A 26,770-nucleotide genomic window follows, 5' to 3' on the forward strand; every position below is an offset into this window, starting at 1 on the left:
GGCTTCCTCTTCCTCTTCACCACCTTTGTGAAGCCGTCCTCATCGCACCGGTCCGTCTGCCTCAGTGATTTCGCAATTTCAGAGACAGGCTCACGGAGATTGTTTTTGGTCTTAGCCGATTGCCGCCGCTCGAGTTTCGAAGTGGCGGGTCGGCTGGTACATACGGCTACAGCGACGTATGCACGTGCAGGGGCTATCATGCACACGCGTGACGTTTCCGCCGGGACGGAGGTGTGGGCAGCAGGGCGCGGCGCATCACGCGCGACGGCAGCAGCGATCGGTGACGCAACCATTTGTGCCGGATCGACACTGCTGATGGATGCAATTTGCGCTCCACGTCGCGTGTTTATATTAGAGGCTTTTGATGACCTATGTTGCTTAATAACGTAACTTGGGCACGCAGCTCACTTATGGTGTTATCTGAAGCCTCCAATTTAAACTGCAACTCGGCCATGCTTGACTTCAGAGAAGTAATATCCTTCAGCAGCCTGGTGACATCGGCGTGATAAAACGTGATTGGAGGCAGTTTGTGCAGCTCCTTCGCCACGAATGTAGGCACGTCGTCCGGGTCAGTCTCCTTCAGGCGTGTGATAATATCCTGGAGACTTTACGCCTCCATGTCTCCGGCGAGATTGCATCTTTGGCTCTCTGAGGCTCTCGCTCATCTGAGGCTCTGGAACAGCAGCATCTTGCCACTGCAAATCTCATCCTCGTTGAAGTTGGATTTGCAGATCTGCACAATGCTAACCTCGTCCGTGGTATTAATGGCATGTTGAATAAACGCCAAAACTCATTGGCTATGAGTTGTTGGGAACCCGTTGCCCGTTACGTGCAGCGGCCTAAAATGCAACTCGAATTATAATTCTCAGTGCGTGGTGCAGCGCGTCCGCTTCCGAACGCGCACCGAACTGCACTGATATTAATTGGTAGAAGAGGAAAATCTAACAAAAATATTTATATAGCATTTTTCACAATTGAATAATTTAATTAATATAAAAGAAATTATTTTGTTCGCTTTTCCCTTCACCAATAGCCTCACAACAAGTGAAAATAATATTAGGCATAACTTAAATAGAACATTAAACAGCTTGACATTTCATTATAGTAAATTTCATTTTATGGATACTAATAATTTTATTAGTAAATATTTTTATTTGACTAAAGATAGGTATTATCTTACTAGTTATTTTAGGGGACAGATAGCAGAGTTGCTCTCATATTATATTAATAGTTCAGCCAAATCGTTGGCTACCAGACCGGCTGCTTCTATTGAGCAATCCATTGACATAGGTCAGTTTACTGACATTAATCAATCTCTTAAAAATAATCCAATTTCCAATTATTTATTTCTACGTATAACGTTAGATGCTAAATTGCAATGGGTCCACATATAAGTAAGTTATCAAAACGACTCTGCAGTGTACGCAATAAAAAAAATACGGAAACTTTCAGACGTCGAAACCCGTAGATTGGTTTACTTCAGCTACTTTCACAGTCTAATGATACACGGCATTTTGCTTTGGGGTAATGCCGCCGATATCAATAGACTCTTTGTCCTGCAGAAACGTGCAGTTAGGGCAATTTACAATCTGGGCCCCAGAGTATCTTTGAGAGATAAGTTTAAGGAAATTAATATTCTTACATTAGCGTCACGGTACATCTATGAAAATGTAATTTATGTTAAGAGGAATAGTAATTTATTTATGAAAAATAGTGACAGACATAACATTAATACGAGGAATAGAAATAAACTAGCTTTTCTTGATAGTCGTCTTCACAAAGTGACAAATTCATTTAAGGGGTATCAGTGTGTACTCTTCTATAACAAGATTCCGGTTGATATACAAAATTTGCCTTTCACGAGGTTTACAACTATAGTCAAACAAAAACTTTATACTAAAGGTACAACAATACATATAACATACAACTTCTGCGTACTTGGATGACAAAAATACGTTTATCTCATGGAGGTAGTCTCGATCCTGATGTTTGAACGCAAAAAATATGTATTGTAAATGTTGAATGCGTGCGGTGCATGACCGTTTCTATTAACCCCGACCTGAGGTCAATTGAAACGTTTTCCGAATATTTCTAAATAGCTCCTGCCTAAGACAAGTGCAAGTAAGAAGCAAAGTTAATAATGCTGTTATATATCCAGGTAATTTAGCTATAATCAGAGCCCATTGCGAAAAATATAGAGTATTATAATCTTAGTACAGAGTACTAAAGAAACCGACCTCAAAAGTCATTCATCCCTAGTTTGCCACCCTTAGCGGTGGAATATTCTCTTGAATTTTTTTTTAAATAATAACGCTCACAATCAACATAGCCCCGCACTAGGGAAACCCTGTGTCGCGGGTGCCATGGACACACACATAGACAACCACAAATTACACCCAAAGTCACGAGAGAAATAAATGTAGGCTATACAAATATTTCTCCCGGCCCGGGAATCGAACCTGGGACCCCTGCGTGGCAGTCCGGCATGGTAACCGTTCGGGCACTGAGGCAGTATTATTTAATTTAAATGGGACTACTACTGAGGTACCCTCTTTCCAACAAAAAAGAATCATCAAAATCGGTTCACTAATGCGGTGTTATCGCGTAACATACATACAAAAAAAAACATACCGTCGAGTTGAAAACCTCCTTCTTTATTTGAAATCGGTTAAAAATGCAGATACCGTAACCGATTTTCTTAAAAACGTTCCTATTGAGTCTAGTCTCCCCTACTAGGTACGCACATACATGTTGACTACGGACAACGAAATTATTGCAACACGATTATCTCAGGCGCAGGCGCAATAGCCTTGTCGCATCGTCTCATCGTCAACGGTCCAAGGAGCTTCACGTTGTCTCTATCTCTCGTCGGCAATTTTTTGTATAAAAGTGAACTCTCGACCACGACATATTGGCCTGCTCCAATATCTTTAGTTACAATCGCTTTCTTGAGGCGTTAGCTGTTCACCGACGCAGCAGTGAATTTTATTACAAAGCCGACATATATGATACAGTTAGTGAACAGAACTTGTTAAGTTTTATTACAAGTCATCCTTGTAGTTATACAAATCAAGCTATACTAATTTTACGTATACGTATGCAAAGGGACGTGGTGTTATGTTTAATAAACTTTGCTTGCGTAAGCGCATAGGTGGCGCAGCGGGGGCGCTCGTGTCGTTGCTAGCGCACACGTTGATCTCAACTATTATACGTGGATACTTTTATTACGTTATTACTGAATTGGATTTTGTGTTGGTTAATTGCCTGCTTTAACGGCTATGCTAGGACGATGACCATGCCGATGGCCTTATCAAAATCTTGGATTCTTCCAATGGGTACCTACTTTCTAGATTCGTTCTCTCGCGAGAGAGTGAAATATGAGCTGAGAAAGAGCTCTGGGGCGTGATAGTACACGGACGCGACTGGGGAGACAGAAGGCCTAGGAAATCTTGGGAGCTTTCTCGTTCTCTCCTAACATTCTGCCATTGTCGCTAGTCCTCCTTTATGACTAGGAAGTTAAAGTTAAAGTTAAGAAGGATTGTGTTGAAGGGTTGTAACTTCATTTAAAAATAACAAATAACGTTGGTGCACCAACGACTTTGTTATTTTTTTCTTTCGACTTTGTTATTTTTAAATGAAGTCACAATCTTCCTGAGAATCTAGCGAAGTTGTATGATTACATTGGTTGAAAGCTCAGATCGTGGGTTTGAGTTCGCTAATCACGATAGCGGCCGCGCTAGTCGCCAGTAGTCATGAGTAGAATCTTCCTTTTGACTTGACGGTTGGGCCATGAAACTCGCGAGCTTCCGAACTTTTATTGAAATTTCTCATGACGCATTTACTTGTACTTCATGAGTAAGTTTGTAACAAAATGACGAATACTAATAAAATGCAGTTGTCGTATAACTATTTGGCATTAAGTTACTTGGGGAAATTAATCTATAAACATTTTTCCTAATCTCAAAATCAATCTGCCACTGTATTGAAGGGCTCTGAAGGCAGACGTTTGTCTTTGAAAACCTGCAAGTTTCTCCAGAAACGGACTCGTCGATTACCTTAACCTTACCAATCGACATAGCCCGACAGTGATGGCAAACTTTTATTGGAGTTTGGTACAATAATTACGACACAATTCGTTGTTAACCTCGTCGTCGTCGTCGTTAGTTTTAGAATAAAGGAAAACACAGAAGATGTCAAGATTTCGAAGACATACATGCAGGAGTGTATTGCGCATGTCCCCGGGTGAAAGTGGCGCGGGAGGGGCGTGTATATGAGTGTCGACGGCGTGCGCGCGCTCCACTCCCGCGCAAAGCTGCAGGTGAGCTTGCCCTGCGCTCACCGGCCGCTTCCTGAGCCCTACCACCGCCGCAGCGACACGCACGGCCCGCGCCGCGCCTCTCGCTCATTTGTTGTCTACGACTAGCAAAGCCCTTGAAGTCCTTTGTTCGGATTTCTTTATTTCACTACAGTCCTCGCATCTTTTTTTTAAATATTTCCTTTATATCTTCTTTTGTCCTGTGCAACCGTGTTCGCTGCGTTGGCGTGGCTTCAGATCGGGCTCCGGCAGTGGCTGCTGGTTATTATTTCCCGGCGAAATTGTGAAGTGTGCAAACTGTAGTGCGGTGCAGCAGTCGCAGTTAGAGGCTTTCCCGCCGGTGTAGCGTAGATCACGCAGCACCATATACGTAACAACTGATGTGACCTTTCTAGAAGCATTCTCTTATAATATATATTACATATGCAATTATGGAAATCATAACTTTTTCTTTACTTTAAGCAGTATTCATTAAATCACTTTCGTACATTCCTTTTAGTCAAATCAATAACTAGGTATTGATAATTTTCTACCAGGATCTAGACAATCGCAGTGGAAAGTGAAAGTCTCCGAAGTGTTGCATGGATTGAATCGTAAACAAGATCGCACGTTTCATAAAAGTATGGGGTGCAGATACAGGTAACTGTACGTTTAAATCTGTTGTAAAATTACTTTTTCCTAGTGTTCTCGGAGTTTCGTCTGCACTTGTTCACAATGAAGTCCATGGTAATCGTCGTGCTGGCCTTAGTGGCGCTGGCCGCTGCGGCACCGCAGCGCGAGGGCGCTGCCTTCACCAAAGAGGCCATCAAGCAGGCGCAGAGCACCTTCCTCATCCCCAAAGACGCTGAAATCCAGAAGGTGACATTTCATAGATGTTTTCTACATTGTTCAAAGAAGCGTCATAACAACAGTTTAATCTTACGAGTGTTATTGTGACAGGTTCAAGAGGGCATCGAACTGGCGGCATACGAGTCGATTCCCGGTAACCAGCGTATTAATTTGTTCGAGATCCTCGGTGACCAAGTGCCTTCCGAGGTGATCAACAACCTCCAGGGTCAGATCGATCAAGTCGGTCGCCAGTAAACACCAGCTCACCTCGCGCCACGCCGTCCGAAACAATACTGTAAATGCTGTATAACATGCGTGGACGGCAAAAGTACAAAATATTGTAATGGGAGTACGTAACGGTGCTTCTGGCCATTTAGTAACTTGATCGCTTTGGTGAGAAGATCCGTTACTGACTCCTACCTTAGTGCAAACGACGTGCATGGTTCCTCTCGGAGCCGGGCGCGACCAGCGATAGCTCGGCGCACGTCCACTTTTGACTAACATTTAACTTATTGGTGACGCAATTATAAGACAGTGAATGTGATATTGTATAACATCTCTTTTTATATGTTTGTACATACATTTTAATATAATAAAGTGGTCGACCGATGTCCAATCAGTTTCTTTGTTTACGTAATAATACTAGAGCCTCGGCCGTGTACATACTCGGTTGAGTCGGGTCGAGGCTTGGACTGGAACTTTGGGCGCAGAAGATAGCTTTGACCGGTTTGTTGCGATGAATTACTTAGTCATTTGATCGCTGAATATGTATTAGGCCGAGCCTGTCGCAACACCGGCGCCGCACCCCCGCGTCGCTGTCGATAACGCTTAAATCCGGATGCTATGCTAATAGTGTATCAGATTCGAAGAGATATCGTTACAAATTACATAATCACTGCATATTTCACTTTCCTGGCATGCTCCGATCATTGGTATTTCCTATTGTTGATTCAAAACTTGTTCTAAGAGTAATGTCGGCGCTGCACCCTCCAAGTCAGAAAGGTTTTCATTTTGAATTAGAGGGTGTGTGGCTCACCGTGTTTGACCACTAGGTACTTCTTATTGGACGGTGGAACTGTTTCAAGGTTAGTTTGACTCGAAGACGAGCCTCTATTGGAGGCCGTTTCAAATATTTGTACAATAATAAGCGATTGCCGACTCTAGATCAAATAAATGAAGTTAACAATTCAAAACAACAATTGCCGTTCTGTTTGCGCCGCGTATGGGCTTAAAATATATGGCAGTGTTGTTGTCCTACGTATGAACTGCACGGGTGGTGGATTCGGGTGACTGATATCTATTCAATTTTAACCTGGTTCATTTTAGGAGCAAAACTAAAACAAGAAAATAATAACATCAAAACTCAGCATCAAATGGCGATAAATTAAAATATAAGATTTAGATTGTTAGGTTTTCGCGACTGCTACAATTGAAATGAATCGTTTCTAGATCCGAAAAAAAGTTTAACAAGATTATCATCAATTTGAAAGCATTCTCTTCTGGAAATATTCTCTGTGGACGGTGGTGGCGTTACGCAACGGCGCTAGTGTCGCGCACCTCTGCGATTACACGTTCGTTCGCGCCCGTGGACGACATCTCGTCTCTCATTCTCTCTAATAACGATCGGTGATTTTGATCCACCACGAAAAGTTTAAATGATAGATTTGTTTGTTTATACATGTTATATTATTAGTACTAAGAGCTTGAAGTTCAACTATTGTAACTTGTAGTCGTGGTTCACTCAATTAGTGATGCACCGTGGGGATCGAGGACGTAAGCAAGTTTGATTAAGTTCAGAAACGACGGCATTTACAATTTTTATGAAGTGTTAGTCACGGAAATAACAAATATTCTTTTATAGAAACAAGGCCATATGATTAAGAACATAAACGACGTATGCGTCAGAAAAGAGATTAATCTAGTGCTTAGAAATTACTTTCTAAAGCATCAGTTGGGGCTTAAATCCGCCGCGTCGTCGGCGCCGGCGGCGGCGTGGGCGGGCGCTGCCGGTACGACATCGTTGTCGAAGTCTGGCGCAGACTGTAGAAACTACTTGTTTCAGCTTTCGTCTGTGTTTTGTATGTGAAGAGCCATTTGATGATTATGGATAATGATTCAGCATTCGTTACTGGACCTTGACTAAGGTGATGCGAATTACTTGCGCGCACGCTCACGCCGCGTCGCCTCTTAATAACATCCGTCCATTTCCAGCGACGTAACGCACGACCGCGACTGCCGCAGTGGCGCAGGCGCGGGCGCCGGCGTGTCACGATTAATGCGCGAATGAGAAAGTTTATTTTTTTTTCTACGCGTTAAGGATATAAATATACGACGTACCAGAAAGTCACGAAATTGTCACCGAATTAGAAACATACTAGCGAGCTGAGATGCGTCATAGCTTTCAGTTGTGCGCAGACAAACTATACAACAAATAAATAGATAACGAGTGGACACTTAGTGCATAACTTGCAAACTATTGCATAATACATTTAATATGATGTGTTGTACATGTTCTATCACTTTCATGTCCTCGTAAGTGCAGCTCACGATTTCCGAGGCGCTTCGTAGACACGTGGACGCGTCTGCCTCGACGACGACTTTGGTGGATATCGAAAGTTGACTTTTTCGACTACTGTCGGTATTGATCGCAATGTGTGATATTTCTTTATTCGTTTATTGAAAACATACAATAATGTGTCCTGTAGGTACATAAATAGTTCAGTATGTTTGTTAGGTACAAAACAAAATACAGGTAGAAAACTGTTCTTAAAACGTCCTATTTCTTTAAATGTTACATTTAAACGTAAGAAAAGAATCGTAGGAATCTCTATAAGCGTAGCGTCAATCAAAGATTTCCGTCGTGTGTTTTTATCTTAAAATAATGTGTTGTTCAATATTATATCATATTTGTACAGATTTGACATGTGTTCTCTAAAACGATTTTTCTCATTCCTGGTAGGCATCCGATAATAGTAGCAAGTGAAGCGCCTTTTATAGCATGCCAGTGTTCTGCGTAGTAAAATCCTGTCTCAAATAGAGAGCCCGATATTGTAAAGACTTGGTCTAAAATCTATAACAATTCTGACTTTTCTTACATTTGGTACTAAAATAGCCATGTCCCTGTGTTACAACTGCATTTGCTTGGACACGCAATAAAAAGCGTGCACTGAACATGTAATGTGTATTATTACTTGTAAATAATGTTTTAGATTTTGGCCCGTGGTCGGAGCATACGCTTTACCACAGGCACTAAGTATTAAAATATTATGAATTATAGATTCAAATGAGATTTACCGAAATGATTTCCTAAACATTCTATCACATCCTAATTCATTCACAGTGCGTCATAGCAAGTTAGCAGCGCACCGTATTTTAAGAAATTTCGTTTTATATTTAGGAATATGTTATACATATCGACGTCGAGTGAACTCAGTTGTTAAAAATTAATTTAGTAATAATTTGTCTTATATTTTTTCATTTTTGTCGTATTACATATTATTATATTACCGAAATGAAAGTATAAGCAACACTCTCTGAGTTACACAATATAAAAAAACACTTAAACAATTTAGTGAATAATAAAATTTGGTTAGTCTTTAATATTAAATCCCAAATTTTGTTCACTTAAAATTACTAATACAAAGTAGTAATACAAAAAAATAAATACTAATACACACACTCAACATAGTAAAAGCCGTATCGTTGAATCACTATATTATGTTTTCGATAAAGTGTATAATAGGTACCTATTTTTTCAATTTTGAGACCAGAGGGTAATTGCAGCTAGTAGTTATATTTTGACATAATTTGGGAGTAATCGTGGTGAGTGGAAGTTGCACCTGCACTTGCACAAGCGCAGCGCCCGCACAAACGCCCGCACAATACACGTCGCGTCGGTACGTGCCATTGGCATTTGGTTGTTATTAATTGAAGTACAATTTGCGCACGCATGCAAATCCAACTAACAGTGGTCTGCGAATGTCGACACATCGTATTATTCGATATTGCAAGAGGTGGAACAAAAGTTGATACATGTCGAGAGGATGACGAACACTATCAAATGTTTTACCAACAAAACAACACAGCTAGTTAATAAAAAAATACAGTTCGCGAATTATATTAAGAATATAAACAAGTTAAACAAGATTCCTTTTCTTAATGTTTGACGATGTTTGTTCAACGGTCTGCGCGCCACCATTTGAACCAAACAGACACGAACAGCGCATGCGCGATTAACATAAAAAATTATAGCCATTTCGAAATACGATGTTGCGTTATATCGTTGCGACACGTTTTACTGCGTATTCATATCTTCTTGTGATTCTTAATTTATTGACGTGTATAGACAGCTGCGTGCCCCTAAACAAATATCTCAATACCACGTTTTGATTCGTCACGAGCGTAGTTGTAACAAACTCCTTCATAAACTGAATAAGAAGAAGCAAGTACAATTAAGTAATTGTAAATACTCGGTGAATTATTTGAAAATACCCATAACGGACCACGGACGGACCACGAAGTATGAAACAATACTACTGAGCATAGTCTTTAGCTATGTTGGCGCCATCTGTGTTAAGGCAGCCATAACAGGGCAAGCGAGTTGCAAGAGCGCTGCTGTGCCTTGGAGACGGGCGCGATCGCAACGACGACGCGCGCCGGCCGAGGCGGTCCGGCGCCGGCGCATATTTACGCGATAGTTTGTAACTGACTGTGTAGATGGTGCCGCTAGGCCGTAGCGACTCTGAAAACTGGGACGTTAAAGATTTCTGAATGGCTTGCAGTGCCATAATTGCAGTGCCACTTAGAGCTATTCGGGGATCTTAGGGGCACTGCCGCTGCGCCCGACACCCTGAGACATAAGTTGACAAGTCCCATGTGCCTGTAATTTCATCAGCACCCTTACCCATCAAAACCGGAACGCAGTTATACTAACACTACTGCTTGGCGGCAGAACTAGGTGAGGTGGCAGTACTTCCCTGCATGAACTTTTTAACAAGGAGCTCGCTCTTATTTACGTTGAAATACGGAATGGTTCGCGGCTATTTTGCGGAAGTTTACACACAAGCATGTTTTTCTTGCATACAAACACACTCTTTGCCCGACGGCGTTCCGAGTGTACTAGCTTGCACCTTTGCTTCTTTTGGCGCAAAATGCTATACAAGGACTACCAATTAAATGTTAGAATTGGCAATTTGTTCCCTGCAGTTGTACTGGTGTACCGTTCGTTACGAGCAGCAGATCTGCTTATTATTAAATTGATTAAGTAATGAAACTGTACACTAAAGAAGCGAGGCCAACGCGTATGGACCAGATTAATGCAATATCGGACAAGTGAAAATATTTGCAGCACTGAACAGCAGATAATGATTAGCTCATTTGAAGACATTGGCGAGGCAATCACGCTGGGAAAATCTTAACACCGCTGTGCGCGTTCCGTTTTTGATTTAAATGAAGACCCCTCTCAGGCGAGGGCTTAGGCCATTGTCCACCATTTTCCGCACTGGCTCAATGCGGGTGGGGACTACATACGTTTTCTGAAGACCCATCTCCAGTAGTGGGACGTGTAAATGGGTACACGATGATTTATAGATCCCTTAAAAAAACTATAAGCAATAAAAAATTCACTTTATTTTCTCTGCAAAATATGTAACACCAGCGAGGTGGAAATGATCAAGATGCAGGATGAAAGATGGACAAGGCAGGGAATGGAGTGGATACCGCGTCAAAGGCAAGCGAAAGAAGGTTAAATAAAAACGTGGACCCGGTTAATTGCGAAAGATTAGACATAGTTAAAGATGGAGAAAGCTTGGGGAGGGCTAAGAGATCGACACACAGTTCATTAAGTACTCATAAATAGAACGCGTCATGATGGGTCGATGCAGTTCCTAGTGTAGCACAGGTTTTAAACCTATAGCAAACACCAGCTCCTACAAAATACTGCCCTAAAGGTACTAAGATGTTTATGTACTTATATTATTTGTCGTTTGTATTATTAGTGAGTATAAACGATAACAAATTGTCATCTGCCTCGGGATACTGAGGTCGCAGTCGCATATGCGGGCCGGAGGCCTCGCGCGTTGGCCGTGAATCCTAACGGCTCCCCGTACGGGCTAATTGTAGAGCGTTACAATTACCCCGTACCGTTCTAATTGAAACAAAAAGTGATCCACCCTGGCGATGGCAGCGTCTCGTGGAAATATTCATCATTGTCCATCGAGTTTCGTTCGAGTTCGTTGTACAATGACTAATTCACCAATATCAAACAGTGTGCTGTTTGAGATTTTCTTTATTACATAAAAATAAATGTTAACGGAGGAGAGTCTCCACTTATACTGTGCGTGTTGTTCAGCGCCGTGATTAAAAGAACGCTTTAAATTGACCCGCGTCCGCTCAGGCGTTTTTGTCGCAGCGCGCATCTCTTGAATGCGGGCAGTGATTAGCTACAGTGTTGCTGAGCGGTACATGTCGGGTTTCGCGAATGTTGCGATTTCCAGAAGGAGCATTGATGTCGCGCACCTTACGTGCAGGGCAATTAATTTATAAGTGGATGCGATACAAAAGCTGCACCAGCTCACTAGGGACGGACTCCGAGACCGGCTAATACTAATGATTCGTAAAAAAGAAAACTTCGTCCAAATTGTGAGTCCCAATAACATTTTACGATTAAATGTTTGTTTAAAGAAATGGTACAAATTCAAATGAGAATCAATCAAGGTTTAACAGACATATATTATTCAGATCGACGTTTTAGACGATTATGTGACAAAGTACAATATCATGATCAGATGGAATTATTGTGGCATGATTTATCTCGACTCTATATTGTCGCAGCGGAGGGTGGGAAAGTACAGTTTTTGCGCACTCGTCCAGGCAAGCAATGCGCGCGCGCGCTCCACCCGCTCCACCCGCCTAATACACTCCATTTGCGGCATAAGCGATCATTTCAACATTAATTATAAGTAAGTTAACAAAACGGCTCGGCTCTGCAGTGTACGCGATTAAAAAAATAAGGAAACTTTCAGACGTCGAAACCGCTAGATTGGTTTACTTCAGCTACTTTCACAGTCTAATGACATACGGCATTTTGCTTTGGGGTAATGCCGCCGATATCAATATAATCTTTCTCTTGCAGAAACGTGCAGTTAGGGCAATTTAACTGCCTCCGTGGCCGAACGGTTACCATGCCGGACTGCCACGCAGAGGTCCCAGGTTCGATTCCCGGGTCGGGAGAAATATTTGTATGGCCTACATTCATTTCTCTCGTGAGTTTGGGTGTAATTTGTGGTTGTCTATCTGTGCGTCCATGGCACCCGCGACACAGGGTTTCCCTAGTGCGGGGCTATGTTGAGTGTGTGCGTTATTTATTTATTTATTATTTTATTTATTTAATTTACAATCTGGGCCCCAAAGTATCTTTGAGAGATAAGTTTAAGGAAATTAACATTCTTACACTAGCCTCACAGTACATTTATGAGAATGTAATTTATGTTAAAAGGAATAGTAATTTCTTTATGAAAAGTAGTGACAGACATAACATTAATACGAGGAATAGAAATAAACTAGCTTTTCTTGATAGTCGTCTTCACAAAGTCAAAAAATCATTTAAGGGGCAATGTATACGCTTCTATAACAAGATTCCGGTTGATATACAAAATTTGCCTTTCACGAGGTTTAAAACTATAGTGAAACAAAAACTTTATACTAAAGGTTATTATACAACTTCTGCGTACTTGGATGACAAAAATCCGTGGTAGTAACCCGTTTAGCTCATGGAGGTAGTCTCGATCTCTGATGTTTCAAATAAAAAAAAAATATTGTAAATGTTATTTACAAAGAGCAACCCCTAGAGTTTCTTGCTCATTCTTCTCAGGGGAATCTGCCTTACCAATGAGCGGTAGAGTTTAACCAATGTGGCGATTTCAAGTGTAATAATGCTTACCTATGAAATAAAGATTATTTTGAATTTGAATTTGAATTTGGAATTAATTCCCAATTTCCTTTACGGCGATACTACATTTTGTCAAATCAAAACGTTCGTCCATTGTACGTACTATTTGCGTATAGATGTAAATGCGGGACGCTTTTAGTGACGTCACATATCTTAAATGACACACGTTGTTTCCCTTCCCGTTAAAGTAATCGAACTATCAAAGAAAAATGAAAAGTTACTTCGTCTGTTGTACGAAAGGCTTAATGGCTACAAAAGAAAACACTAAAGTGCGTTGGTATATTCTGATCTGAACATCTCAGATCCAGCGCGGCGCTCAAAGAAGGTCCTCGCGAAAGCCTCTCTCGGCCCGCGAACACAAATAAATATAAACTGTATTTAGCTTACAACGGAAAGGTTTGCACCGAGTTCGAATCAGATTGGATTGGAAATCAGTTAATTTCACGGCACCTGCAGCGCAGATAATCGGCGCAGGCGCAAGGACTTTTGCAGGATGTATTGTCAATTGCATATTACAGGGAGCGGGAACCGCAATGTACCGAAACCAGTTAAATTACTTCTAGTCAGGGTATCACAATCGAAGTACAATGCAAGAAGCCCGTTAGTTTGTATGCATGTATGTAAAATTATGGATTCAGTGTGGTATAACTTTAAAAAAGGTAAACATTGTTTTATCTGTCCACTTGCACACTACAGGGACATAGAAAAGAACAAATATTTATTTGCAAAAATAAAGAAGGAATTGTAATAACGGAAGGTCGATCGGTGTTGGCGAGACGGGAGGTTTCGCGTCGCCTCGTGAGTCGGCGGAGGTCGACTCTACGCAGGGAAGGCTTTGAAGGTGCCGGTGCGCATTTCCCGCGACTCTGCGACCGCACCCGTCAGTGTGTTGTTGCGCGCCGAGCTTGCTGCCCGCCTTCGCCATGTCCGCGCCGCTCGCCGCTCTGCTCGCGCTTGCAGCGTGCAGCGCTCACGCAGGTCCGCGCATGCAAATCCGCCGGTCGACGACCCCGTGATATATGCTGTGGATAAACGCCTACCCACCATATTACCTTCCCGGCCCCGCGCTCCCGCTACAAGGGATCCTTTTGATTTTATTGCCTTTTTGGCCAACCGCCCGGCCCGGCCCGCACACCTGCGACTTTGAGCGACGGGTAGGCCCGCTCGCCTCTGGGTTCTTGTTCTGCTCTCATTTTTGTTAGCCGCAAATCGATGGACCCTTGTACTGTGACCTATTTAAGATGGCTTTAGTCAAATACGCGTATCGTACCCACTTAGATCATATTTTCTGTCGTGATTGTGCAATAACATGTGCACCTCACCGCTGGCGCAGACACACGAGGAAGCGCTGGTAATCAGTAGAAGCGTGCCATGCAACCCTCGGCGCTAATGGCAGCGGTAATTGTTTATACCTGAGGTACGTCATTGGCATTGTTAACATCGAAAATTGTATAAAGAAAGAAACGAATACGTAATTCTTATTTGGCAAATTACGAGCAACTGCATAGTCGCTTTAAGAACACAATATTATGTATGTAGGATGAACAATGATGATTTGCCATTAATGAATATTTAGAAAGGGCTTAGGGTTTACTATCCGTGTATCGCTTTGAGAGAGATTGAGTTGAAACTAATATTTAAAAAAACCCATTGAATCCTGTGACATAGACATAGAAGGGAGCTTTTACCTACATTTTTGCTTTAAAATAATCAGTCTTGTAAAGGTCGACATGTTAATTTTTCAAAGCGACTAACTTTCTCGTTTAAAAGTCACAGAGTCCTAAACATTGGCGTAGAATCTTTCAATGTGGTACAAAGGAAAACCCCAAGATAGAGTAACTCAAGTGAATTAATTACTCAAGAGAATACTCAATGAGTAAATTCCACAAGTGTAAAATCCCTTTCCCGAAGTGATTGCAATACATTAATAATAATAATAGCGTAGCATTTTGTGTTTAAATTTAATACTTAGGACATGGCAGGATCGATTAGTTCGGTGCGCCGGAGCAAATTGTGTCCTTAGTACAAAAGACATCAACGCGCTCCGCATTCATTAACAGTTTTGGTATTTTAATTTACCCGTGTTCTTAATGTTTCTACTATCTTCGATGACTTCAGTGGCCCAACATGGGCGTTTGGTGAGGAAATCCTGGTTCGATTCCCGGTGGGCCAATTGGGAGACGATGTTTCTAAACTGGTTTTCATAGGACATGGAATTCCCAATCTACCTGATTCCTGATGATTGATCGGTAGTCGTCCGATACATTTATTTATTGGTTTAATTTTATTCGCAATTTCTATTAATACATTTTGTGGATATTTTCCAAAATGAAATAGGAAGTCATATAACATAATTATTCAATAGTGTCTATAAGGCAACGTTCTAAGTATTAGATATATATGATTTTGCGCCGCCTCAACCTACGCCTGCGCCATGACCAAGCGGAGAGTTCAACGCGCGGTTAGTATTGTTTACACACCAGTGGACCACTTTATTTGCCAACACATTAACATAATACCTACTAGAATGTCGTCTGTTCTCGCAAAAACATTGATAGTTATTTCTAATTAGGGGCTAATTCTTTTATTAATTTTTCTACCTTATGGTTGTCACAATAGTAAAGCTTTTCGCCCGAGGCTCCGTCGAGACATCAACATCACGACCTCGTTGCCTTTTCAAGAACGATCTGACACAGTCGTACACGACTCTTGATAGTCCTGCTGCGTGCTTCACCCGAGAGGCTTCGTCTGTGTTAATGAGGTGAACTCCTAAGTAACAGTACAAGTGCTTACAGCGAGTACATACATGTACCACCATTCTTACCACTCGTACAAAAGAAGAACAAACATTGTGCTCTTAGTAGGTTGAATAGTTGAAAAAATATGCGTGACAGAATGCTGGTATTCTATGGCGATAGGGCAACGCGCGTCACAGCGATGCGGTGTGGTCGATTTTGTAGCCGGGAAATGTGTGCTACGTGTCGCGGAGTATAGGGACGAACGGCACTTGTCGCATTTGCATTATTACACAGGTCACCACGCTCATTCACCGCCGTCGCCGCTGCCGCCGCCGCCGCCCGCCCACCTCCCGCACAATCACGCCGTCCGTCGGGACAGTACATCACCGCTAAAACGTATCACCACATCTACTTAATAGTATTTTAAAATTATAGTTATTGTGTATTTATTTAATTAACAGCATTACACACCGCTTCTCGTTTTCGTTACCGAGCAGACACTGACTAATACAAAATGGGCTAATACTTACTTACTTACTTCAGTCTGTCGGTCCTGAACTGGAATCGACGGAATAATACTACCCACTCGAGCTTTATCCTCGACGCCAGTTCGCTCTCCACTACGATACTCCATTATCCGCAGTCGATGTTTACAAACATAACATAATATATAATTTTTATAATATATAAGCTTTTAATGATTTATGCATTTTAATGACGGTAAATCATTCAAACTCCCAAGACTTATTTTAATCGTAAGACCGTTCCATTGATATGGAGATAACCGCTCAGTTAATGCATAAGTGCCAGCGTGAAATACCAAAACCACGTCAAGTACTCGCTTCAAGAAATTGTTCAAGGAAAGAACGGAACGTAAAGATAAAATCAGTTGGCCGAAGTTAGTTTATTTTAGCGGACACAAATAACAATGGTCTCAAGTACAGTTAATTATGATTGCGGGAATGTAGGCGGGTCGAGGATGGAGCGCCGAACGCAGACAATAGTGGAAATGCGACCGTTCCCAGGGTGTCGCCGCCGCCCGGCGCACGGTCACTGGGTGGAACATTTGCTTGCGTTCACTGTGCATTGCACGCGTTCCCCTAACTACAGCGTCGAGAGCCTGGAACTAAAGAACAATGGACGCGCAGCGACGAGCTTCGCTTCAAGTAGTATAGCGCAATTGTAGCACGAAGAAGTTCCCAGGCGCGAAGCGCTGGCCGGAAGGCCACGGGAACCTTTGTGTTGCCCACGACAGTTACATTAGACTGTACGCTCCATTATCTCTCGGCCGGAACGAGACGCTGCCTGCGTGACGCGTGACGCCATTAATTAGTGGTGCTCGTTCTTTTAATTAGAGTTTATTTCAAAGTAGAGTAGCATCGTGGCATAATGACCATCTTAACGTGATCGCGTTCAAATCCAAAATATCTTTATTTATGTTTCGTAGGCAAACGAATTACTCTTGAAATTGTCAAATTGAATAAACACTGATTCGTAACGTAAGGTACATGCCGATTAGAAGTACCTTTATCATCTACGATATTTATTTCAAAATATCAAATGCAGAAGTAACCTAAAATACATTAGTGGATCGCTACTACTCAGATGCTATACAATAACGTTTTGAATGCATGAAGTATTTGTTTTGGTATAGTTTTAAATCTTGTGAACATCAGTAGGAATTCATTGCACGAGTAGGAGGATATACTATTGCTCCTTAAAGTACCTAATTTAATAGCATTTGGCAGCCGTTCACTTTTCTTCTTGTGTCTGTCACTATTTTTCGTGAATTAGGTACTTCTTTTTAAAATCAAATCAAATACTTACACTTTAATTGTCAAGTTAATAACGTCACCATCATTATTTCAGCCGAAAGTTTGAAGTTTCAAATTGATGACGCGTGGTGATGAAGGGCGACTAAAGTTTGTTTGTTTGATAATGTAGATTTGAATGTGTTGTAACTATTGTTATATATTTATTTAAGGTGTGTAAAATAAGTATGAAAGCACTTTGATCGAAGGTCGCACTCAAATTGTTTATTGTTCAGCGCTTCGTTTTGGTGGAATTTATATATGCAGTGCGTATCGACGCACTGGTCAGCGTCACGATAATATAAAACAGAACAAAAAACAATTAGTAATGTTTATATAGAAACAACAAAAAAATCTGTTTATAAAAACAACAAACAAGCGCGTAAACAAGTTGTTCATAGGTGATTGCTCTTGCGATTGTAAACATTGCGTGTGTTATCCGTTAGCGGTTGATTTTAGAAATACGCGAGATACGACATCTATGCTGATGTGTGTATAATTTGAAAGATTAAGCTTTACGAAGTGATAGACCAACAGAGATCAAGTAGTGCACTCACAAGACTCAAAACACGTGCGAAATGCGAGACATGGGTTCAAGGTTGAGCATTGCTTCATCATCGGCATCTTTTTTTTGTTTCGGTTATATAAAGTGCAATTAGAGATGCGTACGCTGTAGATTTCCAAACCAGACATCGAAATGATGACAAATTAGAATTCAGAGTAGCGCAACGCGAAATAGTTGTTCAGGTAGAAAGGTACGGAACACTTTAACCCATAGTTGCAATGTGTCACGGTTTGACCTCGCCCGCGCCGACTTTAATCGTTTCTATTGACCTATTATAAGGCGCAGGCAAAGCGAAGCCGGCGCTTCTGTCTGTGATTCAGCGGGAAGCCCGTCTCTTAAACCAATGGTTTTCTGATACGCAATTGACAATTGTTCCAAGTGGTGGACGCCCGCCATCGATTCCCAGCCCATTCTTTTATTTTGTTGCATGAGTCAATCGTAAACATCTCGTCAGGCAATCACGGGGGCGGCGATCGTGCAATTCATTCGTACTTAAACGCATTACGGAGTGACTTTGTGATTCACATGAATTCTCTTTAGACGCTTTCAGGGAGGACGACGACGTGGCCCTGAAAGTATACCTTCAAAACGGGCGCTCCATCAAAGCGTTGGGTAATCCTGATTACAATATATATATAGGAAATGAAACTATTAAATCGCGTATATTTGTTTTTTTCAAACAAACCGACGTTTCGGACCCTTTACAGGTTCCATGGTCACGGTTGACTGAGGTGGTATACAGAATGCAGTAAGTGGTATGCAGGACTCCTGCATCCTGTATACAGGAGTTTACAAGCTTGACTGTGGGTGCGGTTTCTCCTATATTGGACAAACAAAGCGAAGTATTTGTACCCGCGTCAAAGAACATATAGCTGATGTCAAAAACTGTCGCGTAAACAAGTCTGCAGTCTTCGAGCATGTCATAGATAAACCTACACATTCAATGAAGTTTGACAAACCCCAGGTCCTTGCAAAAGAAGTCCGTTATCTACCCAGGATGCTGCGAGAGGCCATTGAAATTAAAAAACATCCTAATTTCAACAGGCAAGATGGTTTCTCCGTACCACCAGTTTGGGATCCAATATTTCCTCTAATGAAAAATCCCAAACAGACATAAGACTGCAGTACTAATTAATATGTTTTAGTTTATTCTAATTTCTATTACCGTGGTCATGGGACCTGTAAAGGGCCCGAAACGTCGGCTTGTTTGAAAAAACAAATATACGCTATTTAAATCCGGAAAAATAGTTTCATTTCTTATGTGTAACAATCGCGAAAACCTAAGAACTCGATATACAATATATATAATTGTATTTTAAGTAAACAGTGACACAAAACTGTAATTGGCCGCTACAGGTTCTCCAGATTTACCGCCGCCGGGCTGTCTGTATGAAGGCCGTTGGTACGTGGAGGGGGCGACGGTGCGTGCGCGGGAGCCGTGCCTGCGCTGCGTATGCGGCGGGGGGGCGCTGACCTGTGCGCGCCGAGCTTGTGCGTTGCTGCCCGATCCTCCGCCCGCGCGCTGCCACGTGCTGCACCGCCGCGGCTCGTGCTGCCCCGAGCTCCACTGCCCCGGTAGGTCACTTTGACTTACTCATTAGAGAAATACGCATTGCATCAGTAGCCGAACGGTTACCATCTGGGCTGTCACGCAAAGGTTCCAGATTTGATTCCCGGGCTGGGAGAAATATTTGCATTGCCTACATTTATTTATCTCGTGAGTTTGAGTGTCATTTGTGGTTGTCTATGTGTGCGTCTATGGCACCCGCATTACAGGGTTTCCCCAGTGCGGGCCTACGAGTGTGTAAAGAAAACTAAGCGATTTATTATTGTTGTTAAATTTTAAATCAACGTTTTGCAGATGGAGTCCGAGCGATGGAGTACGGCGCGTCAGCGAGGCTAGAGCACAACGACTTCTCCGACGGCGACGCCTCGCCGTCATACGGCCATGGTAAGTGTGAGCATCACTTGACCTCGCCGTGAGCGGATGCCAGTTTACCATGATAATTTACGTACATTACGTACGTCTGATGGCACCGGAGGTTTTCCAGCGTGCGTGGAAGGCGGCGTGGTGTTCGCGGCGGGCTCGGCGCTGGCGTCGCGCGTGGCGTGCGAGACCTGCTTCTGCCTGGGTGGCTCGCGGCGCTGCGTGCGCCCGCGCTGCATGCCCGCGCCGCATGGATGCCGCGCGCGCCCCGCGCCCGGTGCCTGTTGCCCTCAGCGATACTATTGCGACGAACCCTCTCCTCCCCTCCCGTCTCACAACCACCACCGCCACGGTCAGTCAATACATATTATTTACTGCCGGGTTTGTGCACGATAGTATCGATTAAAGGGTGAATTTCCGAATCTGAATGGCACTTTTGGAGTGATTTTTGTAAAACCTATTTTTCTTTCGGTTTTAATTTAAAGTCTTAAACGTGCGAATAAGTACAAATAATGTCAATAATTATTAAATCACAAAAATATTTGAGTGAAATACAACAAAAACGATATTTTAGGTCACACGAATTAGATTGCGATAACACGAATAATTTTCGCTTGAGCCTCGATGAGAAAAACGGCAGTTATGAGAAATTATTAATATAACACACATTTTATCATTGACCAAATAATATTTAACATGTAACAAACATTTTAATTTCACTTCTTGTAACAAAATCCTTCTCATCCGTGTAAGGCTATCTATCTAAATTAGTATATTGTTAATGTAACTTTATTGTACAACATCAATCTTTCTCGAAGGCTGAAGGTGATGCGGTATGAACTTATGTTATTAGGCGCTTTTTAGTTGAAATAACACTAATGATAAGAAAAATTTGAACACACTCTGTATTCCCCAGAAATTATATTTGTTTATAATAAATTGGAAAGGTTCGCTATGTATTCGACGTGAAAGTTAACAGTGAAATTCCACGAGTGTTTTTTTTTCATTTCTTGAAATTAGTGAGACGTGGAAACGGCTCCGTCGAATGAGAAATTACCCACCTTTTAATTTTCATTTATTACCGTAGTCTAGTAGAGTAGTATTTTTATGGGAACACAGACTCAGCAAGCAATAATGTTTAACAATAATTGTAATAATACAATAGTTATTGGAAGGGATACATTTTTTGAGGTTACCTAAAATTAAAATCAACTCGCAAATATTTTACTTTACCATACCAGATTGTGAAGTGGAGGGTACAAGGATAGCAGAGGGCGAGCGAGTGCTGTCGGCGGAGGCCAACTGCACGCAATGCTTCTGCCTGCGTGGCAGCGTGCGTTGCCAGCGGCTCGCGTGTGGGCCGCCGCTACTCGGTTGTACGCCGCTGCTACGCAATGGCGAATGCTGCCCGCATCAGTATCATTGCGCTCAAGGTATTGTATCTGTGTCACCTTATTTCATGTTGTCAAATTCAATATATTATTTTTTTACTAATATAATTAAACAGAATAAAACTTTTAGATTCGCTGTCGGCACATTTACCTATAGTGTCAGAAAATTCCCTGACTTTGACGAGATACGACGATCGTGCTATTCATGTAGCTAAATCGAGTGGGCACGAGTCTAGCACCAGAAGTGTAATGCCAAATACTTCCACGAAAAAAAACACTGCCACCGCGTCAGCAAATAAAAATCAAACACGAACGGTTGCCACTACTAAAGTTAAAAGAAAAACGAGCGATCCACCATCAGTGGCATTTAATTATAAACCGGCACAAAACAATGCAAAAGCGACGTCTCCAGCAGTAAAAACGACTCGTCAGCCAACTACGATAATGACTACTAAATTGGAAGAATCTGGTACAGAAGCAAAACTAGAAATTGATAAAACTACGACCGTGCAGCCGGAGGGCTCCGTGAGGGTTATTGTTAATGGAACCGTAAACTGTACTGCAGAGTTGACATCTTCGCCCACAAACAGAACTGCAATGAATTATACGGAAAAAAATCAACTAGAAGCGCAGCCTCGGGTGCCATTTTTGAGCGGCATCATGAGTGCTGTCACTTCTGATCCAAACGATATCATCACAGACCGAAATGTCCACGGCGGTTTCGACGAGAACGATACGTTTACGATCAACGTGACGAGCCTGCTCAGCCACACCGCATCACCCGCATCACCCGCATCACCCGCCACACAGAGCACAGTTGGCAAAGTACTACCGCCGGTATTAGACGACGGTGTCAACATTTCTGCAAAGACGAAAGATGACTACGATTACGACTACAATGTACCAACTTTACCGCCATCACTACCAAATCTCAAGTAAGTTTTTCATTAATTTCAAGTTTCGAATGTTTCAACCAACAGAGTTAACCAGTACAATATTCACCAATCCTTTTTGTGCATACTCTCAGAATCATCCCCTTCGTCGCTGCTGACGCAGTCGCAGTAGTAGACGATGACACATCTAAGGATACGTATCCAAGTGTGGAGAGAGAAGACAAATTCCCTATATATTACCCCACAGTCGAATCGAAGGTTACTCCGATTGCGACTAGACGAGAGGACGCGTATTTACCAACACAATACCCAGTGTACGTGGATAAAGACGACAGCGGAAAGTATTCGAGTTTAGCTGACGAAATAAACCTCACCAAAGTTGGGCACCCTGGGTTCAATAACTTGGCGTCAATTCTGCACGAGTACACCGTGTCAACTTCTCTGGGAACTCATGGTCCAGAGAGAAGTAAAGTGACTAAATCTCCAGTCAAGACCACTTCATTCAAACTGCCTGCCATCAACTTATTTTCACCACCGGCTGAAACAGAAGGTACTAAGTGTTTGCTACAGAAATCTTCTTTTTATTATTATTTTAACATAATTATAAATAATATTTACTGTCTCAACTTACAGTTTGACCCAGACACTCATAACCAGCACTAGGGAAACCTTGTATCGCGGGTGCCATGAACACACGCATAGACAATCACAAATTACACCTAAAAGAAATAAATGTAGGTCACACAAATATTATTCCCGGCCTGGGAATCGAACCCAGGACCGTCTGCCGACCAACAGGAACTGTTCGGTCATGGAGGCAGTTTAAAAATGTTAAACCAACTGATTGTAACAAAAATGTTCGTCTTTTCCAAGATCTTTATTATTTCTAATCTTTCTATTTATTCTATTTTATATTGGTATTTTTATTAATATTTTAACATATTCAGAAGATGAATGAGTACTGTGTGTTTTGTGTTTTCAAGGCGGTTTTATCCCGAAAGGCCCTGGCATAATTGACGAGTACTACGCCGTGTATCCCAGCACACCGCCGGGTCCTTCCGTGGCTCATCTGACCACTTCCATGCAGATCGATGTCGCCAAAGGTTCGTAACATTCCCTGTTGGCTTCACGTGTGCGTTACCAAATTATCATTTTGTTGATTATTGATCTAGGATTCTTGTTGTTTAAACGTTAATAATGTTTAGGATGTTAAACTATTTTTTTTATCTAAATCGCGTATATTTGTTTTTTCGGCCCATTGACTGAGATGGTTGTCAAACCAGTTAAGTCTAACCACCCTATTTTTCACTATAGTTACTATTATTATTAATTAAGTAAATATCTTATTTTTAATATAATTATTAATACAAAGATTATTAGGCATTATCTGGGTGTGCATGCTCCATCGTCGACCTCAACGTCACTTTCCATCAGGTGAGATGAAGGTCATATGCACACTTACATTAGAATAAAAAAAGGTCGAACACTCGGAAAAAATTTCTTCGATAAATTCCGACGTCTTCTAGCATACCGTGCCAGACGCTATACCAACTAAGCCACGAAACGAACCAGCTGACCTCACGAATTTTTTTTGAATGCTTGTTGTCGTGTCTTTGTATTTGGTTTTTCAACGACTTTTTAGTCGTAGCACGGCACCACACGCAAAATAGGCGCCTTGACGTCGAGTTGCGGACACCAACCCGTTACATCAAGTACCAAGTACGGTATTCGATCAGTATATTAATAATTATAACAAACTAGTGGAGTAATATCACAAAAAATAATTGAATAATTATTCAATAAAAATTTAAAATCTTATTTTTAAACTTTCCTAAGAACATTAAAAAATTAAGTTAGAATTTAAAAATACGGTTGCGAAAAATATAGTTTTATTTCCTACGTGTAATAATCGCGAAAACCTAAGAACTTGATGTTTATAATGTTTCTTCAGCTGGAGAATGTGTGTCGAGTGATGGCCGGCACGTGCCCGAGGGCGACTCCATCTCCGTGGCGTGCTCCGTGTGCACGTGCCGTTGGAGTGAGCTGCATTGCGTCCCTCGTCCCTGCCTTATCCCGCCCGGCTGCCACCGCCGTCCCACCACAAGCAGCGCAGGCGACTTGTGTTGTGGAGAACTGGTCTGCGAAAAAGGTATCTATTGGATGTGAAAAATAAATAAGTGACAATCACTGATTATCAATAGTTTTACCGTTGACAAATTGCATAACTATTGGACTAACAAATGTTACAGATCACAAGCCGACAGTTGCTCCTATGCCAACGCGCGACAATGAGGTCACTTTCAATAGCAGTAAAATGCCTTTTGAGATTAAATCTGAAATAGTGTTATTTGATCCGCCGCCCGACCGCAGCGTGCCTGAAAAAAGCAGCACCGAACCGACTGCGGTCACCGAGACTCTACCCGATGAGTACAGTGTAGCAAAAGAAGTCGGTACAACCACTGAAGTCACTATAAAAACGACCACTGATGTTACAAATATCCCTAATAAAATCAATAATGTTACGAAAAAAATTCAAGATGCCACTACCATAAATGCTAAACCAGCACCTGAAAAAGTATCATCTACGCGACAAACTACGACGACTGTAGATTCTACGATCATAACTCCGCTTCACAAGGAACTTAACGAAACTAACAGCCAGTCGGAGGAGTACGAAGACGACGAAGAGGACGACAGTTTCTCGTTTGGCAGTGTTTTGAAACTATTGCTGAGTGATAGTTACGATGCAACTACAGCAACGCCCAAGCGGAAGCTAACATCGCCAGCGGCAAAGAGCACCGCCACAACGATCACTACTACGGTCACGCCAACGCCACCTATGAGAAAACAGCCGTCGAAGCCCACGGTGGCATCATTCATTCCCATGTCTCATCACCCGTATATACCGCCCAAAAAAGTATTGCCACAGAATACAGTGAATAGGATAGACCACCTCGTCCTTGGCGAAGCGACAGCTATTAAGAAGTCAACGCCTCGCCCTGTCACGACCTCGTTTAGGCCAATGACTACGCATTTTACAAGAACGACCACCCGGAGGCTTGCCACGACAATGCGAACGGAAGTTACCAAAAAAGACGAAATGTCTGTACAATACACTTCAGTGGCTCACGAGGGGTCGCGGCCACAGGTGCCAAGCGGCGGGGCCTTGCCGGGGGGAAGCCTGTTAAAGTTGGCTGGATGCAATATCTACGGTCGGATGTACCGTGTGGGGCGCATCATCGCCGAGCTGTCCACGCCCTGTCAGGAGTGCCGCTGCACCGAGCTCGGCGTGCAATGCCGCGCTCTCAGCTGCTGAGGCCAAGAAACTTTTATCTACACACATATTATAAACTCTATGAAATGTATTCAAAAACCGCAAATTACGACCAGCATAAAGGTAAACTGTTTTGTTTAGAACGAATTTCTTACCTGTGAAAATGTTATTGTTGCTTCATAATAACATCGAATTCGATTTTATTATTACATTCAAATTTCGAACATCTCTAAAAAACAAAACAATTTGATTGGACCTCAATTCTAATATAAGTCGAGATGAAGTTTTATTCGAAAGTAAATGTCAATAGCAAACAATTTTGACAATTTCACACGTTAATTGATATCGAACGATATGATAGTTGATGCCGATTCTAGCGTGAAAAGTTTTTATTTTCCACTGTTTCGCCAGTCGTAAGATGCGGTTCCTGAACACATGACAGAGAGCTTATAATATGTGTGTAGATAAAGCAGTGTATGTAACTGTACATAATTAGGCATTAAAACACACGTGAGGTGTTATTATATAAACCCTCACTCATATATTAAAGCCTTTCATTACGTAACAGTCACATAAACTACTATTCGCCACTCCTCGAGGTGGTAACGGTTTAAGAGTGAATATTTAATGTCTGTCTTTCCAACAACCACTAATAGATTTTTAAACTTGTAGTACTACAGTATGTGTGATTTCAGGGCAGTGATTGGTAAAGAGTTTGTGAGATTGTGGACTGATAATTGTAGAAAATGTGTACTTACCTAATTTATTTAGCAAATAAATAATACAATAGCCGCCGGCGATGATCTCATAATGTAATAGATTCATACCATAGGTACGAGTACTCGGGACACTATGCAAACTTTACTGTAGCCAACACTGAAAACTTGTGAACATTTCTTCCGTCCCGTGCTCCGCTGCTCAGCCCCGCTCAATGCGACATTGCATTTACTATTGTTTAAGTACGTACCACACTTTTGGAATCCTAAGGAATTCCAAGAGTACCCTTTTATATTATAAGAAATATAAATTATTAAAACTTAGCCCAACGAATTTTTGATTGACATTTCTGCCTCTACTACC

The 26,770-nt window shown here is 42.0% G+C and overlaps 2 protein-coding genes across 6 annotated transcripts; both read left to right on the forward strand.

Moving 5' to 3' along the window:
• The first annotated feature begins 4,190 nt into the window (after window positions 1-4,190).
• LOC113237385 lies at window positions 4,191-5,431 on the forward strand. 2 transcript variants are annotated; one of them, XM_026473817.1, is made up of 3 exons: window positions 4,191-4,318; window positions 4,998-5,173; window positions 5,255-5,431. In XM_026473817.1, the coding sequence occupies exons 2-3, from the start codon at window positions 5,030-5,032 to the stop codon at window positions 5,396-5,398; spliced, it is 288 nt and encodes a 95-aa protein (XP_026329602.1). In that variant the 5' UTR covers window positions 4,191-4,318; window positions 4,998-5,029; the 3' UTR covers window positions 5,399-5,431. The 2 variants fall into 2 exon arrangements, with proteins under 2 accessions (XP_026329602.1, XP_026329601.1); XM_026473816.1 differs by lacking the exon at window positions 4,191-4,318 and adding an exon at window positions 4,911-4,935.
• Window positions 5,432-13,993: 8,562 nt separating this feature from the next.
• LOC113237409 lies at window positions 13,994-26,749 on the forward strand. Of its 4 annotated transcripts, XM_026473857.1 has the most exons (13): window positions 13,994-14,069; window positions 18,746-18,817; window positions 19,562-19,780; window positions 20,067-20,156; window positions 20,248-20,484; window positions 21,374-21,565; window positions 21,654-21,703; window positions 21,962-22,458; window positions 22,551-22,966; window positions 23,400-23,519; window positions 24,368-24,565; window positions 24,666-25,739; window positions 26,265-26,749. In XM_026473857.1, exons 1-12 carry the CDS (start codon window positions 14,015-14,017, stop codon window positions 25,730-25,732), a joined length of 3,213 nt encoding a protein of 1,070 aa, XP_026329642.1. In that variant the 5' UTR covers window positions 13,994-14,014; the 3' UTR covers window positions 25,733-25,739; window positions 26,265-26,749. The 4 variants fall into 4 exon arrangements, with proteins under 4 accessions (XP_026329642.1, XP_026329641.1, XP_026329643.1 ...); XM_026473856.1 differs by lacking the exon at window positions 26,265-26,749 and having other exon boundaries at window positions 24,666-25,854; XM_026473858.1 differs by lacking the exon at window positions 26,265-26,749 and having other exon boundaries at window positions 20,257-20,484; window positions 24,666-25,854.
• Window positions 26,750-26,770: the final 21 nt, after the last annotated feature.

This window comes from Hyposmocoma kahamanoa, unplaced genomic scaffold, assembly GCF_003589595.1.
Source record: "Hyposmocoma kahamanoa isolate Upper Pololo Valley unplaced genomic scaffold, ASM358959v1 93, whole genome shotgun sequence".
In the NCBI taxonomy this organism is placed as follows: Eukaryota; Metazoa; Arthropoda; class Insecta; order Lepidoptera; family Cosmopterigidae; genus Hyposmocoma; species Hyposmocoma kahamanoa.

Excerpts from the sequence above, each read along its gene's own strand:
- LOC113237409 (XM_026473857.1), top strand. The coding sequence starts at position 14,015 with ATGTCCGCGCCGCTCGCCGCTCTGCTCGCGCTTGCAGCGTGCAGCGCT. Across the intron at positions 20,485-21,373 it reads TCACAACCACCACCGCCACG|ATTGTGAAGTGGAGGGTACA; the intron begins GTCAGTCAATAC and ends TTACCATACCAG. Across the intron at positions 23,520-24,367 it reads GCAGATCGATGTCGCCAAAG|CTGGAGAATGTGTGTCGAGT; the intron begins GTTCGTAACATT and ends ATGTTTCTTCAG.
- LOC113237385 (XM_026473816.1), top strand. Across the intron at positions 5,174-5,254 it reads AAGACGCTGAAATCCAGAAG|GTTCAAGAGGGCATCGAACT; the intron begins GTGACATTTCAT and ends TTATTGTGACAG.